The sequence below is a fragment of the Phaethon aethereus genome (genome assembly GCF_964289735.1).
Source record: "Phaethon aethereus genome assembly, chromosome: 14".
NCBI lineage: Eukaryota > Metazoa > Chordata > Aves > Phaethontiformes > Phaethontidae > Phaethon > Phaethon aethereus.
The window spans coordinates 3,950,109-3,962,890 of record NC_138590.1 but is presented as its reverse complement, the minus strand read 5'-3'; the positions used below and the strand labels follow the sequence as shown (position 1 = coordinate 3,962,890).

General features: G+C 38.5%; 1 protein-coding gene across 1 annotated transcript in view; it reads left to right on the top strand.

The window, feature by feature from the left end:
- Positions 1–12,782, top strand: part of DOCK2 (dedicator of cytokinesis 2) — a gene marked incomplete at both ends in the record, with an annotated part of 201,114 nt that overhangs the window by 161,452 nt on the left and 26,880 nt on the right. Inside the window, 4 exons of the mRNA XM_082006288.1 lie at positions 5,002–5,087; positions 9,913–10,069; positions 11,219–11,259; positions 12,685–12,775. Of these exons, the coding sequence (XP_081862414.1) occupies positions 5,002–5,087; positions 9,913–10,069; positions 11,219–11,259; positions 12,685–12,775 (375 nt within the window). The remainder of the gene's footprint in view (positions 1–5,001; positions 5,088–9,912; positions 10,070–11,218; positions 11,260–12,684; positions 12,776–12,782) is intronic.

Below are 12,782 nucleotides of genomic sequence, written 5' to 3'. Positions count from 1 at the left end.
AGAAAAAAATAATTAATTTCTAATCTAATCCTCTCTAATGAGAGAGGGGAAAAAAGCATGAACAGAGATGTCTTCACTAGTTGAGTCAGTACCGGCACTGGAACTAGAGCTTGTCTGGTACCTGCCACATGGTTTAATAAACTTCACCCAAAAGATTGATTTTGCTAACTTGATGTGGCACTCTGCTGAGACATCTGTGTGGCAGTGCTCCATTCTGGGTGGACAGACATGTTGTGTTGCTGCTAGGTCAAGAGGCTGTGTCCTGCTTTATGCATACAAGATATGTGTGCTAAGGATATAAAGTTATTTAAACTTACCAAGCAGGAATTTCATTTTATTTAGCTATTTCTAGGAAATCAAGTAATCGCTGAGAAAACAAAATTCCACCTCTGGTTACCTCAACAATGAGATACTGTACATATATATTTAATGGAATGGAATACATACGTAGGTGTTTGGTGCACTAAGGCATTTTCTTTGCAGTCCTTCCTTTTACTTCGCAGATGTCACTTCCATTCACCCAGAATAAATGTTATATAAGCTTGTTATTTTAACTCTAATTGAAGATGTAGGGAGGAAGCCATTAATATCTACTAATTTTAGCCATCAAGGCTCTGTCTGTCATTAGCTCAGAGAGCTAGGAATCTTGGAAAGGCAATTTATCCAACTTACGTTCAGTGTCTGTGGATAGAATTAGTCCTGCAAATATATCCCCTTCTCCTTCAAATATAAGGGGAAGCTGGTTGCCTATGTGTGTCCTGTTGGACACATGACGCTAAAAGAATCCCGTCCTCCAAACGTTGATAACCCATCTTTCCTTGAAAGATCAGGTTGTACATTTTATTAAGACTTCCCAAAGAAAGATATGTTGTCCAGCAACCTAGTACTGTTTGTTCCACCTGATAATCTGAGGCCAAAAGCTAGAAAAGATGTACTTACACAAAAAAACCAAATCCCAACCAAACCACACTTAAAAAAACCCCACAAAACTGTTTGCAGAGTAAATGAAAATATTATTGAAATAAACATGGATTCAAGTTATGTTAAGGATTTAACTTGGCTTAGGAAAAATTAATTCATCTGTGTTTATATTTTTGTTCATTCTGTTTGTGTTTGGTATTTTCAGTTTAGTATTTCTCATTGGTTCCAGTTGCTGAAGCCATCTGGGGAAGTTTTCTGTATTTGCTTTCCTTCCTGACAGTTGATGGGCTGTGTCAGACAATAGTGCTGACAGACGGTGTGTTCTTGGGCTTACATAGCTGTTGGTAGGGTTAGAGGATAGATGTTTATGCTTAGTGAACCTAGTGGAATCTCACATCCTTCTGAGCTAACAGCTGTGAAAGGTTACTAAATGACTGACTATAGGTGCTCTCAGCAAGCTCCTTTGGTGCATGTGATGTGTAATTGCTGTAAATACCCATATGCTTTACTCTCAGTTCTTGAAATTTTATTATGCATAAGGATTTCAGAAGGATGCGAGATCATCCTATTAGCAGAAACCAAGTTTGTATGGCTTGGTGCTTCAGACAGATACATGTAGAAAAAATGGAGATGTTTTGTGCTTTGGTATTGAGGTGTGTTCAGAGGTGTGGAGATTTCTTGGCTCTATTAGATAGATAAGCAGGTGGTTTTAAAGCCAAATTGGTGCCAATGACAGTTAGGCACATTCTGTTTAAGTTAGAGGAGAAATATGTTTTCCAGGGCTTTTTTCTATATTTCTGAGAGCTTTTTTATTTATTTTGGTTCAAGCAACTGGCTTTTTTGCAGCTTGTTGAGAAACTGCAGGAAAGATGCTTAGGAAGACTTTTTTGTTCAGATCCAGCATCTGTGAAATTATTTCCTCTTACAGAAGTAATCAATTTCTACCTGCTGAATAAGTACTAGAAAGGATTTAAGAGGTGGATGATTTTTATCTGCTGCTTGATATATTCACAGATTTCTGTCTTACTGCAGTAAGTCCACAGACTGTGGCTCTAGAAAATGACTGAATTGGATCTTTTTGCTTAGTATTGCCTTGTCCTGAAACTGCTGTCTTCCTGCGTTACCCATGTTACTAACACTCACATACACACTACTGGACATACTACTTCCACATAGAAATAAATTCAGAGCCCTTTAAACTTCTTTTTCAGCCTGGACCAGCCATAGTAATCTTTTTTCCTGTCTATATTTCAGTGGTAGCTCTTTATTCTCTAGTATTGGTATAGCATGTACTGTTCCACTGGCAATCTTTAATTTGTATTCTAATTACAGAGAAAGAGCTAATATTAGAGCAGCAAAACCCGTAAGTAACAGGACAAAGAATTGTTCTGGATGACACAGTATTGGTACTCCTAACAAACCAAAATTCTTTGTGGCCTCTAAAAAAAAATAAGGTTCACTCTTATTTGACACTCCTATTTAAAAAATAATTAAGAAATTGTACTAATGTGGTAGTCCTTTCTTTATCAGAAAATGTGATTGCTATTTCTACTGAACGATTTGTTCTCTGAGAACGTTACGGGAACTGTCTCTTAAATGGAGACTCTTGAGATGTGAAGTCGCTAAGTATTTTGAGGAGCAGTGTAGGGCCTATTCAGTATGCCACAGAGAGGAAACATTTACTGCCAGTGCCTGTGGAAATACTGGATTACTACATGCTGCTCAGTTCTGCTATTAATGTTCCTTATATGCATACTATAAAGGTTTGCAAATTCATATTCAGCAATGACCTTCTGTATATAGGCATCTCACTGATAATAAAGAGCAGCATATTTTCTCAATTTTCCCCTTCATCCAGACAGCAAAATATTTTAACCATTTTATGGCCATTTAAAACAGTGCTATTCATGTTTTCATGAACATTACTCTTTATTTTGATGTAGATCCCCCTAGTTTTCTAATGCTTTCTCTGTGCTGCTTCATGGGTTAATGGCTTGTCTACAACCTTGTGGTAGATCTTTCCTACCTTTTATTGAAAATACTATGCCAAAGTTTCTTTTATCTGACGCTAGATCTTAACTAGGGCACAAATTTTTCTTTAGCACCTGGAAAAGTCTCTTTTAGACTTGCTTCCTGTTTTCTCAAATGTCATCTTATTTGCACTCTTCTGCATGTTTCTCCCACTAGCATGTGTGCTTGCTCTCAGAGCACAAGTAATCTCCCATTTTTAGTATGTCTCTAGTTGACTCATGGGGCAATAGAACAGACAACATAAACAAGCAGTCTTTCCTTTCTGCTGCCTCACCATGCTGTATGTAAAGATGTGAAATGTTCGGTACTTACATGAAATATTAGAAACAAAAAATGAATATAAATTTTGCCACACCTGAGTAATTTATTCATATGGTACTCAAAGATTTTAGCAGAAATCTTGAGGTGAGAGGACTGAGGCATGTTGTGACTGCATGAAGAGGACATTGACAGCCACATTAGAAAAGTTTAAAAAAATGTTGGCATTAAAAATTTGTAATTCTCTAGCTGTGCAGATTCTTTACAAATTTCTGTCAAGTTGCCTTCTCATATGATGGTATCCGAACATGATACAGCTAGTTGTATGAGAAGAAATGACTAGCTGCACTAAGACTCTGAGATTTATGTATCGCACTTCGTTACAGAGGGCATGCCCAAATGAAATGGAAGCTTAGTGAAAGGGAACGTCCAGGCTTTCAGCAGTGCTAAAAGCCCAGACTATGAGTCAAGCTGATGAATCTTGGAATGCTTTTATAAATTCTAAGGTTTTCATATAACAAGACAAAAATAGATGTCAAAGGATGAAGAATCACAGAAAATTATCAGGCAAGAGGCTTAGAAGCAATGAAGGCATTCAGTAAAGGCAAAGCACAGAACAAGGTCAAACTGACTTAGGCAACCAGAGTATAAACGTATTCCCTTTGTAGTTAGAGCTAGAGGCTGGTTAATAAAAAAATGGCTCTGCCTGGAAGGGCCTTCCATTGGTATTGTCCTTACATTTGTGCTGAGTTTCCAGCCTGCAGGTGCAAGAAGATACCTGCTTCTTCACAACAAAATATTTGAAACTTGGGAAAAATTATGCTGATGGGCTGTCTGCCTTTTAGTGATTTTTTTTTTTTTTTAGGTTATTTTAAAACACTTTCTTTTTTGGACAGTTTTTAAAACATTGTTTCAGATCATGTCTGAAGGATAACAATAGGCTGATATACCCAGTAATTTTGTTCAAAATGCCTGGGTCTACACTGGGCAATATTAGTATTTTCATTGGAACCCTCTCCCCGTAAATTTCCAACTGACTTAAGTTTCTTTTTTTTTTTTTTCCTCCCAATGGTATTTTTCATTTTATATTGAGAAAATAAACCAACTCAACTTCTGTATTTCTGTTATGAGTATGATACATAAATATGAACTATATGAGGACATTTTTCAAATATGCAAATGTTCTTTAAGGTGCTTGGAATTGAGTGGGAAAAAAAACCCAAACAAACTATGTGCATGTATTATGGTTTCCATGGTTTTAATTTCCCGGACCTGTCTGGGATATTATATGCAGTCTGCATAATACATGATAAAAGGCATTGCAAACTAATTACAAATTCTGATTTAACCGTGTTACGTTGGATTAACCCTTTCAAAATGGTAGAGCAGTTTCCTGCATATAATGTATTGCAAAGGCTTTGAAATGACAAATTATGATTGTATATTTACTTTGCAGTAACACAATAACATTTTAAAGAGGCTTTATATCATTAACCCAGCATAGCGCTGGCTTAAAATATAATCCAACATGTACTTCCATTTCTTTAAGAGGTAATGGTATATCACTGTGGTATATTAATGGTATATTACCTAGAAGTTCTCCAGTGGAGAAGTATTAGCAGGTTTTCTCTCTTTGCGTGCACACAAGCTGCATAGATTCTTTTTCAATTCAGAGAAGGTAAAAATGTACTTTGTGATATAACTATACAAAGATATTCTTTTGATGCCATATTGAAATGTGTTTAACCTCTAGATATCTGCTCAATGTTTTCATTTTTCTTTCTTTATTAGTTCGAAAATGAAATAATTTTGAAGTTGGACCATGAGGTGGAAGGAGGACGAGGGGATGAACACTACATGCAGTTGTTTGAGTCCATGTAAGTGGTGCATGAGAATAAGCGCCTTGAGGATGTGTTTTATCTTACTGTTCCCACTTCTCGAGTTGGTAACCTCACTTAAAAATAAAATAGAATCTTAGCAGCTTTTTTTATGAAGGGACTGGAAATAGCATACTGGTTCAGTGAACCTGGTTTGCATTGTAGTTTTGCTCATGGAAACTATTTTCGTGGTTGCTTGTTGGTATTTTTTGCTCCAGCTAATTTACGAAGAAATTATACTAACCTGCATAATCAAATATTCACCCCACTTCTAAGTTTTCCCCCCATTTTTCTTTGTAACCTTTCTTGTTTTTATTTCACACTAATAAGAATAAGGTATTTCAAAATGTCTTTCTTGCTTTTCTCGATGTCTAGATTGGACCCTAAGAGAGAATTCCCTGAATTTATGTAAGGTGGCTATCCTGGAAATGCTATAATATTGCAAAGTGCTATAGTTTAATGAAAATATTTCTATTTCTGTATTTCTAGCAATCCCAAAGCCTGATATAGCGTCTCCTTCTGTTCTTGGCTGCCCACATTCAGTTTTATTCTCAGACTTAGAAGCTGTGTCTTCACTTGTGGCGGGTTGCTGTGTGATGTATTAGGCAGTGGTGAAATCCTTGCAGCTACCTCTGAGAATTTGTTCCTAGCTTTGTACCTTAGACTGTAACAGTGAGAAAGTACGTCGCTCATACACTTTCTCAAGCCTTGATAACCTAGTAGTTATTAAGTATAAAAATGTCGTAGCACTTTGGCCGTGTGACAAAATCGATACCAGCTTTGTGACATTGAGTGTGTATGCATTTTACTTTCTCAAAGCCTGCTACATTGTGTGCATGGTATTTTTGTGTAGCAGGGAGCAATCTTTGCAAAGGCACATCCCTTACCAGAGGAAGCATGAAATCTTTGTGTATACCACAACGGAAAAAAGTCTACTTTCAGTGAAAACACGATTTTGTAAAAAATACTGAATTGTATAATGAAATAATGATATGTAAATGTTATCATATGTAAATAATGTGTAACTATATTCTAATTAAATAGTAAAATTTAAAAGAAACATCAGTTAAATCAAACATAATTTAAATGTTGGCTATGTTAGTTTAATTTCTGTCCTACAACGAGGCAGATAAAATATAGAGGCGGACTTGAAAAAAATTAGAAGTACTGACGCTTTTTAAACAATACAGAACTATTCTTTGAAACTGATACAGATGGGCAGATGAAGTTTTAAAAATGTCTCTTTCACTTCCTAGCAGGCAATGACTATGTAAACTGAAAGCAATAAGGTAATTTTTCAGTTTGGAATGTTTGCTGTTCGGCTTCAAGCCTTAGGATAGCTAAGAGGTGACGCAGAGATGTTCAGACTGGCTCCTGGTGTGACCAAAACCAGGCCTGCAAGTCCGTAGTTTTCTCAATGACGCTGCTGCAAAGCCTAAGCCGCGATGCCTGCCTGAACTGTCGGTACAATTCATCATCTCCAGTAGTGAGGATTCAGCTGACACAGTGAACATTTATTCAGTTGTAAACTTTCCTGCTGCTAGTACATTTTTTTCCAGATATCCATACTAAATCTTCCTTGCCTCAGTTTAAGCCAACTAGTTGTCCCCCCCAACAGGGGACATAAAGAATCATTTATTCTCTTTCTCTTTGCAGCAGCTTTTAATAAATTTGAAAGTTGCTGTGAAGTTTCCGTCCATTTTCTCTTTAGGGTAAACAACCCAAGTATTTCAGTTTATCATATGCAATGTTTTCTGGACATTCCTACAATGTCTACATCTATTTTGAGATACTACATTGCCTTAAAGCTGGAGACAGTATTCAAACTGAAACTTTCTCAATGCAAAGAGAAAAGCTTCCTTCAGATCTTGTGTACGAGACTCTTGAGGTTTATTTTTCTGAGCTGTGTAACAGGGTTTGCTTGTCCTGTTTGCAGTTTATTCTTGCATTCAAATATTTTTCCAGAGAACTGGTTCCTATGCAGTTAAACCCCATCTTTCAGTAGTGCAGTTAAATAGTCTCATCAAACATACTACATAGCATTTGCTCTTCCTGCCTTTCCAAGGTTCTCTTCTTTCTTTGATATACCCGTTTTTTCCCCTTTGATACTCTCCCATGTTCTACAAGGCTTCAAGTTCAAGGTTTCCACATTTCTAAAGATGTCACTTCATATTATCTCCAGATAGTATTTTTTGTTCCATCCTTAAAAGTTGTTTAATGATGCCCGTAGAGGGACAGTTGAAGCAGAGGCTGGTGACTTGTCGATGGTAGGACTCTCTTCTCCCCTCTCTTCTCCCCTCTCTTCTCCCCTCTCTTCTCCCCTCTCTTCTCCCCTCTCTTCTCCCCTCTCTTCTCCCCTCTCTTCTCCCCTCTCTTCTCCCCTCTCGCTGCTGTTTTTGTTTGGTTTTAAATCTTCCTACCTTCACTCCTTTCAAAGCAGGGTTTTCAAGCCACTATCCCCAACTCCCTGTTCCAATTGGATACAGACCCAGTTAAATTGGGCTCCATATTTATTCATTTGGTCATATTTTCATCAACTAACTAATTTCCTGTAACTGTCTGCGTTAGTTCCAGTTGCCACCCAAATGCAGATATTTAGCCCTGGTCAATGACTGGCTTGTGTGTTGATGCTCACCTCTGTACCCAACGCTTACTCACACTGGTTGGTTGCTGGGATTTTCCCCATGCCCACTGAACCAAACAGGATCAGCAGAAGTTTAATCACTGCCTTGCAGTTGTCCGTAGTCCTAAATGTTAGCATGTGCCATGGCAGGGTGATGACCTGTGCTGATAAGTGCTGTCCCAGCCAACGCCGAGGAAGAGTTGGGATAATACAGAACAGAGGAGAGGCTGTTCTCAACACGCGGAATAGACAAGGCTATGCTGTTTTGGGAGATGGAGGAGAATCTGGCTATATGAATATAAGGTGTGCTTTGCCACTTTATCTCAGGCTCCGAAAACGATTTCTGGCATGTTTTAGTTACCAATATAGGCACAACAGAAAAGAGCATTTGGAAGCTTTCCAGTTCCCCATCATTGCAGTGGCCCATGTTATGCAGTTGTTTTCTTGAGCTTTATTGAAAATATTTTTTATTTTAAAACTTGTATTTTTTTCAAACTCTGTTTAAAAATTCAAAGGTTTCTTGCTCCCTCCTGGGGAGAAAAAAAATATTCTAAAGTTTTATGGGTCCTTTTTATTGGGATTATTATAAAGCTGAGTAAGACAACTTTTTAAATCTTCCCTCACGAGACAGGTATTCCTCTTGCCTGTTCATTTTGTAGTTCTCCTCTATGTGTCCTCCAGTTCATCTTTCTTAGTGACTGGAGTTACATACTATATCCTGGGTGAGATTAGCAATAGCTTGTGTTTTATGTCAATGTTTTTCTACTTACATTAGAAAGAAATGTGATGCCTTGGTGACTCATGTTCATTTCACAGTCAAGTAATGTTCATAGCTCTGCCTTGTTTGCTGTCACTCCAAGTGAACCTATGGCAAAAATTTGGAATAGTCATTTAAATGGTGACTGTACCTTCCCTTGTTAGTGTCTTCTCCTGTTTCTGATACTAACATATGTAAAATAACCCCATTTTTCCTGTATAGTGTTCCAGTCTCTTACATGATTCTGAAAGCTTTCTTACTTTCTTTTCCACAAATACCATTTTATGTGCTCCAGCCTATTCTGTCAGTTGTCGACTCTTCAGACCCTCCTCCTCCTTTCTCTTAGCTTTTACTCCTGAGCAGATGTCATATGGTATGGAATGTCCCTTTGGCTGGTTTGGGTCAGCTTTCCTGGCTGTGTCCCCTACCAAGATCTTGCCCACCCCCAGCCTGCTGGCGAGGGAGAGTGTCGGGGAGCCAGCCCGAGCACTGCTGTGTTATCAACGCCTTTCTGGCTACCAACACACAGCCCAGCACTGCGAGGGCTGCTATGGGGAAAAGTAACTCCATCTTAGCCACCAGACCCAATATGTGCATATACAAATATGTACGTGTGTGTGTTTATATTAAAAAAATTGAGTTTGTCAGAGAGAATCCAAATGGAAAACCAGAATGCTAAGGAGAGGAGACAAGCTTTTAAGCAAAGAAAGAAAACAATCCTTAATGAGATGCTGGTAATCATTTCATACAGTTTGAACAGTTAAGCTTTGAAAACAAAGCCATGCCAGTAATGTGAAATATCTGCTCCTAAATCATTTCACTTTATAGAAACAGCATATGCTAATAATTTGTTAATGTAAATTGGACTCTGATGATGGTGTATAAAACTCACTTTCCGATATTTTTATCATGAGAACTAACTGCTTTGGCTTAATCTGCAGAAAGTTTATTGTTTGGTTTTGCTTATTTCTCAAGGGCAAATTGCTCTGGTGAGGTCTTGTTCACGAATGTCTTTTTTGACTTAAAATTATAATTTCTGTTAGTTCGACCTCTATGCTCACACATAACTGTACAAAGAGAAGGAAATAACTGTTGCATTTTATGTTGTGCAAAACAGAGGTAAGGAAGGTCTAACATTTGTTGCAGTAGAGAGGCAGAGTTTGTTATACTACCAGATGCAGGTTGCTCTATTCTGAAATTGTGGGTATACCCTTGAATTGAAGTCATTTTCAGACAGGAAGTGTAAATACTTTTTTTTTTTTCTTTTGATTTATAACCCATCTGTCTTCTGGATATCTAAATTATCAACCCACAAAGGGTGTTTCCAGTGCATTCTGCAGTCGCTTTAGCCCTAATTCAGTATTTGCCTTCAGGTCCAAACAGTTTTTCCGTTGATGGGCCACTAATTTTCACAGTATTGTAAAAACATGTTTTTGTGTTTGCAGTCTTACAGAGTGTGCGTATCAGTATCCCGGCATTTTTAACTTGGTTGAAAGTTTTGTCAGCCTAGTTAAAGGCCTCCTGGAGAAACTGCTGGATTACCGAACTGTGATGAACGATGAAAGCAAGGACAATCGCATGAGCTGCACTGTGAACTTACTGGTATGTTCTCTCTTGTAATTCTTGTGTGAGAATGGGGGAGAGCTTTAGAATCCATTTACTAAAGATGAGGGCAAATCTTCCTGGGGACAGGACTGGTTGACAATGCTCAGTAGTGATTTAAACCCTGAGGCAAGAGATTTTTGTATCTATTTGCATGGATATATGCACAAACCTGAAAGCAACGTCCAATCAGTTCTTTTTTTTTGCCTGTTTTATCCACTTTGATTCTGTGGATAAATAAGGAAGTCTACTGTTCATATACCTTTACCTTTTGATAGGCTTAATGTAACAGTGGGCTTGCCAGAGTCAAGTTTTGCATGAGGATCTAACCCACTTGCTACTTTAGCAACGCAGCAATTATGGTTTTTCAATCTGGGGAAGAAACCTGCAAGATACACTTGCAGTAAGATGCCAAGAAGATTTGAGTCTCTGATCTGATTCTAGACCACCATGTCTTTTTTTCTCCTCCTATTTTGTAATGAGGGTATTGCATATAGAGATTCCTCCACCAGGAAATTCCTCTAAGCTGAAGAGCAGCTGTTGTCTGCTTTGAAGGTTGGGAGGAGAACATGCTTAATGTGTACTGCACTCGCCTATCCTCTGTTCCTCGGTAATCATCACGCAGTGTGGTGTAAATCACTGCAGCTCTTCAGGAGGCAATTCTTGTCGTACATTTTGCCCAGCCTTAGCAACTCGTATACCTGCAAAATGTTATGGTGACAAAAATGGGCTTTATTCCTGCACTTAGCCCCTTTAAAGGTATTGCACAACAGCGCTACTTTCAACTTCAATAAATACCAGCTTCTTTTCTGGCCAACAAATATAGCCAGAGCATGCAGTTTATTATGTTAATGCATTGGGATAACCATATTTTCCTCTTCTTCAACAGAAAAACTTTCACTAATGATTTCACTAGTGCACTCAGAGAAGTATGCACGTCTATCTATAATAATAACAACACATGCTAATAACTAATTAAAATATTAATTGAAGTAGCAGTGCCAGCTTTAAACTTAAGATAGTCTGTAAATAAATAATTTCTTGTGCTGTCCAACTAGCAAGAAAATAAAAAACCTCAGCATATATATTTTTATCTTGTGTTTTAATAAAAGACATTAGGAGGTAACTTTTAAATGTTTGTGTCCCTAGAATTTCTACAAGGACATTAACCGTGAAGAGATGTATATCAGGTATGGCAGTTCTTTTGTTGGATCTGTTCTGGAGAGGGAAATAATATTCTCTTACGGATTCTGTTTTTATCATTGTACTTGGATTTCTGTTAATTAATGTTAGTTTAACACCCACAATGACTTTTATAGTCCTGGCCTCATTTATATTCTTACTCCACTGTTTGCTTAGCTGTCAGTGATTTGGAATCTATCAACTGTATACATCATCATCATTTTTTCCCCCAGAATCAACTTCCAGTTGATCAAATCACTCAACATTCACTGTCTATTGTTTTAAATAAAGAAAATGCAGCTAGATTTGAGGTTTGACGGAGGGTGTATAATACATTTAGAATGGCAGAAAAAACATTCAAGTTTTATAGAATGCCAAGTCTCTTCAAATATGCAACACTACATGCAATGCAGAATTACTAGCAAAGCATTTTTCTGTAAGAGCTATAGCTACACTCGCAAATTCTTTCAGGTGTGATATGGCCTCTTACTGTCTCCAACGGTTTTGCATACGAGCAGCAGCAAATCTTGCTGTTCAAAAGCTCACTGTTCCCTGCCTCTCCTCACATTCTGCAAAATCTGCAGAACAACCTGCACCTCAGCCACTGCCGTACACAGCCCAGCAGCTTAGCTGAAGTGAGCACTGCAGGGGATTCAGAGCTAAACCTGGAGCCGTGAGCTGGAGTGGCCAGGCAGAAACAACGCTCCCTCTGCGGGCGATTGCTGAGGGGGACGCACTTTCAGTTGGGCTCACAGCTGGGAATGGCAATGCCTTGAGCTGCTGCAGCAAGGTGTCAGAGCTCCTGTGTGCAAGCTCCTGTTGTGTGTAAGAGGGTGGGATGCTCTTTTTCTTTCTGGCTGCTGGAAAAGATGGGGCTTCAGTCACATGATGGGCAGTGGTTGTGCTGGTAGCAGCAGAGCTTCCCTAGGGATCAAGGAGAACACTGGCAACATGTAACTTCGACCAACTCTTCTTCCCCCCACCACCTTCCAAGTTGTACAGGAGCTTGCTTTGTCTTTCTGGGCTGGTGTTTTCTCCTTTACCTTGTGTTATCTGTTGTGCTTGCCTGTATTTACATGGGAAGTATTTACATGCAATCGAAAAGTGCTACAGAGGAAGGCAGCTATCTTTAGTAAACAGTCCAGAAATAACAGACTCAGAGGTCTTAAACCTTGAGTCTAGTAGTTCTTGCTCTTCCTCGCAGAGGTGGAGCTGACAGCAGTTTACGGATAGACAGCAGTTCAGCATAGACAGAAAAGCCTGAACAAATGCACAGAGCTTTAACCCGTCTCAGAGTGTCCTTAAAGACTGCGTGACATCTGTGAAGTTTCCACTACAGAGTTTATCTAGAACTTTTTTGACACTTAGTGTTCCAGTCGTGTCAATAGCTAACTGATACATTCTAATCACATCTAATTCTTCTCCTCTAACAGGTATTTGTATAAACTGCGAGATCTTCATTTAGATTGTGAGAATTACACAGAAGCAGCATACACCCTTCTACTCCATACGTGGCTCCTGAAGGTTAGAT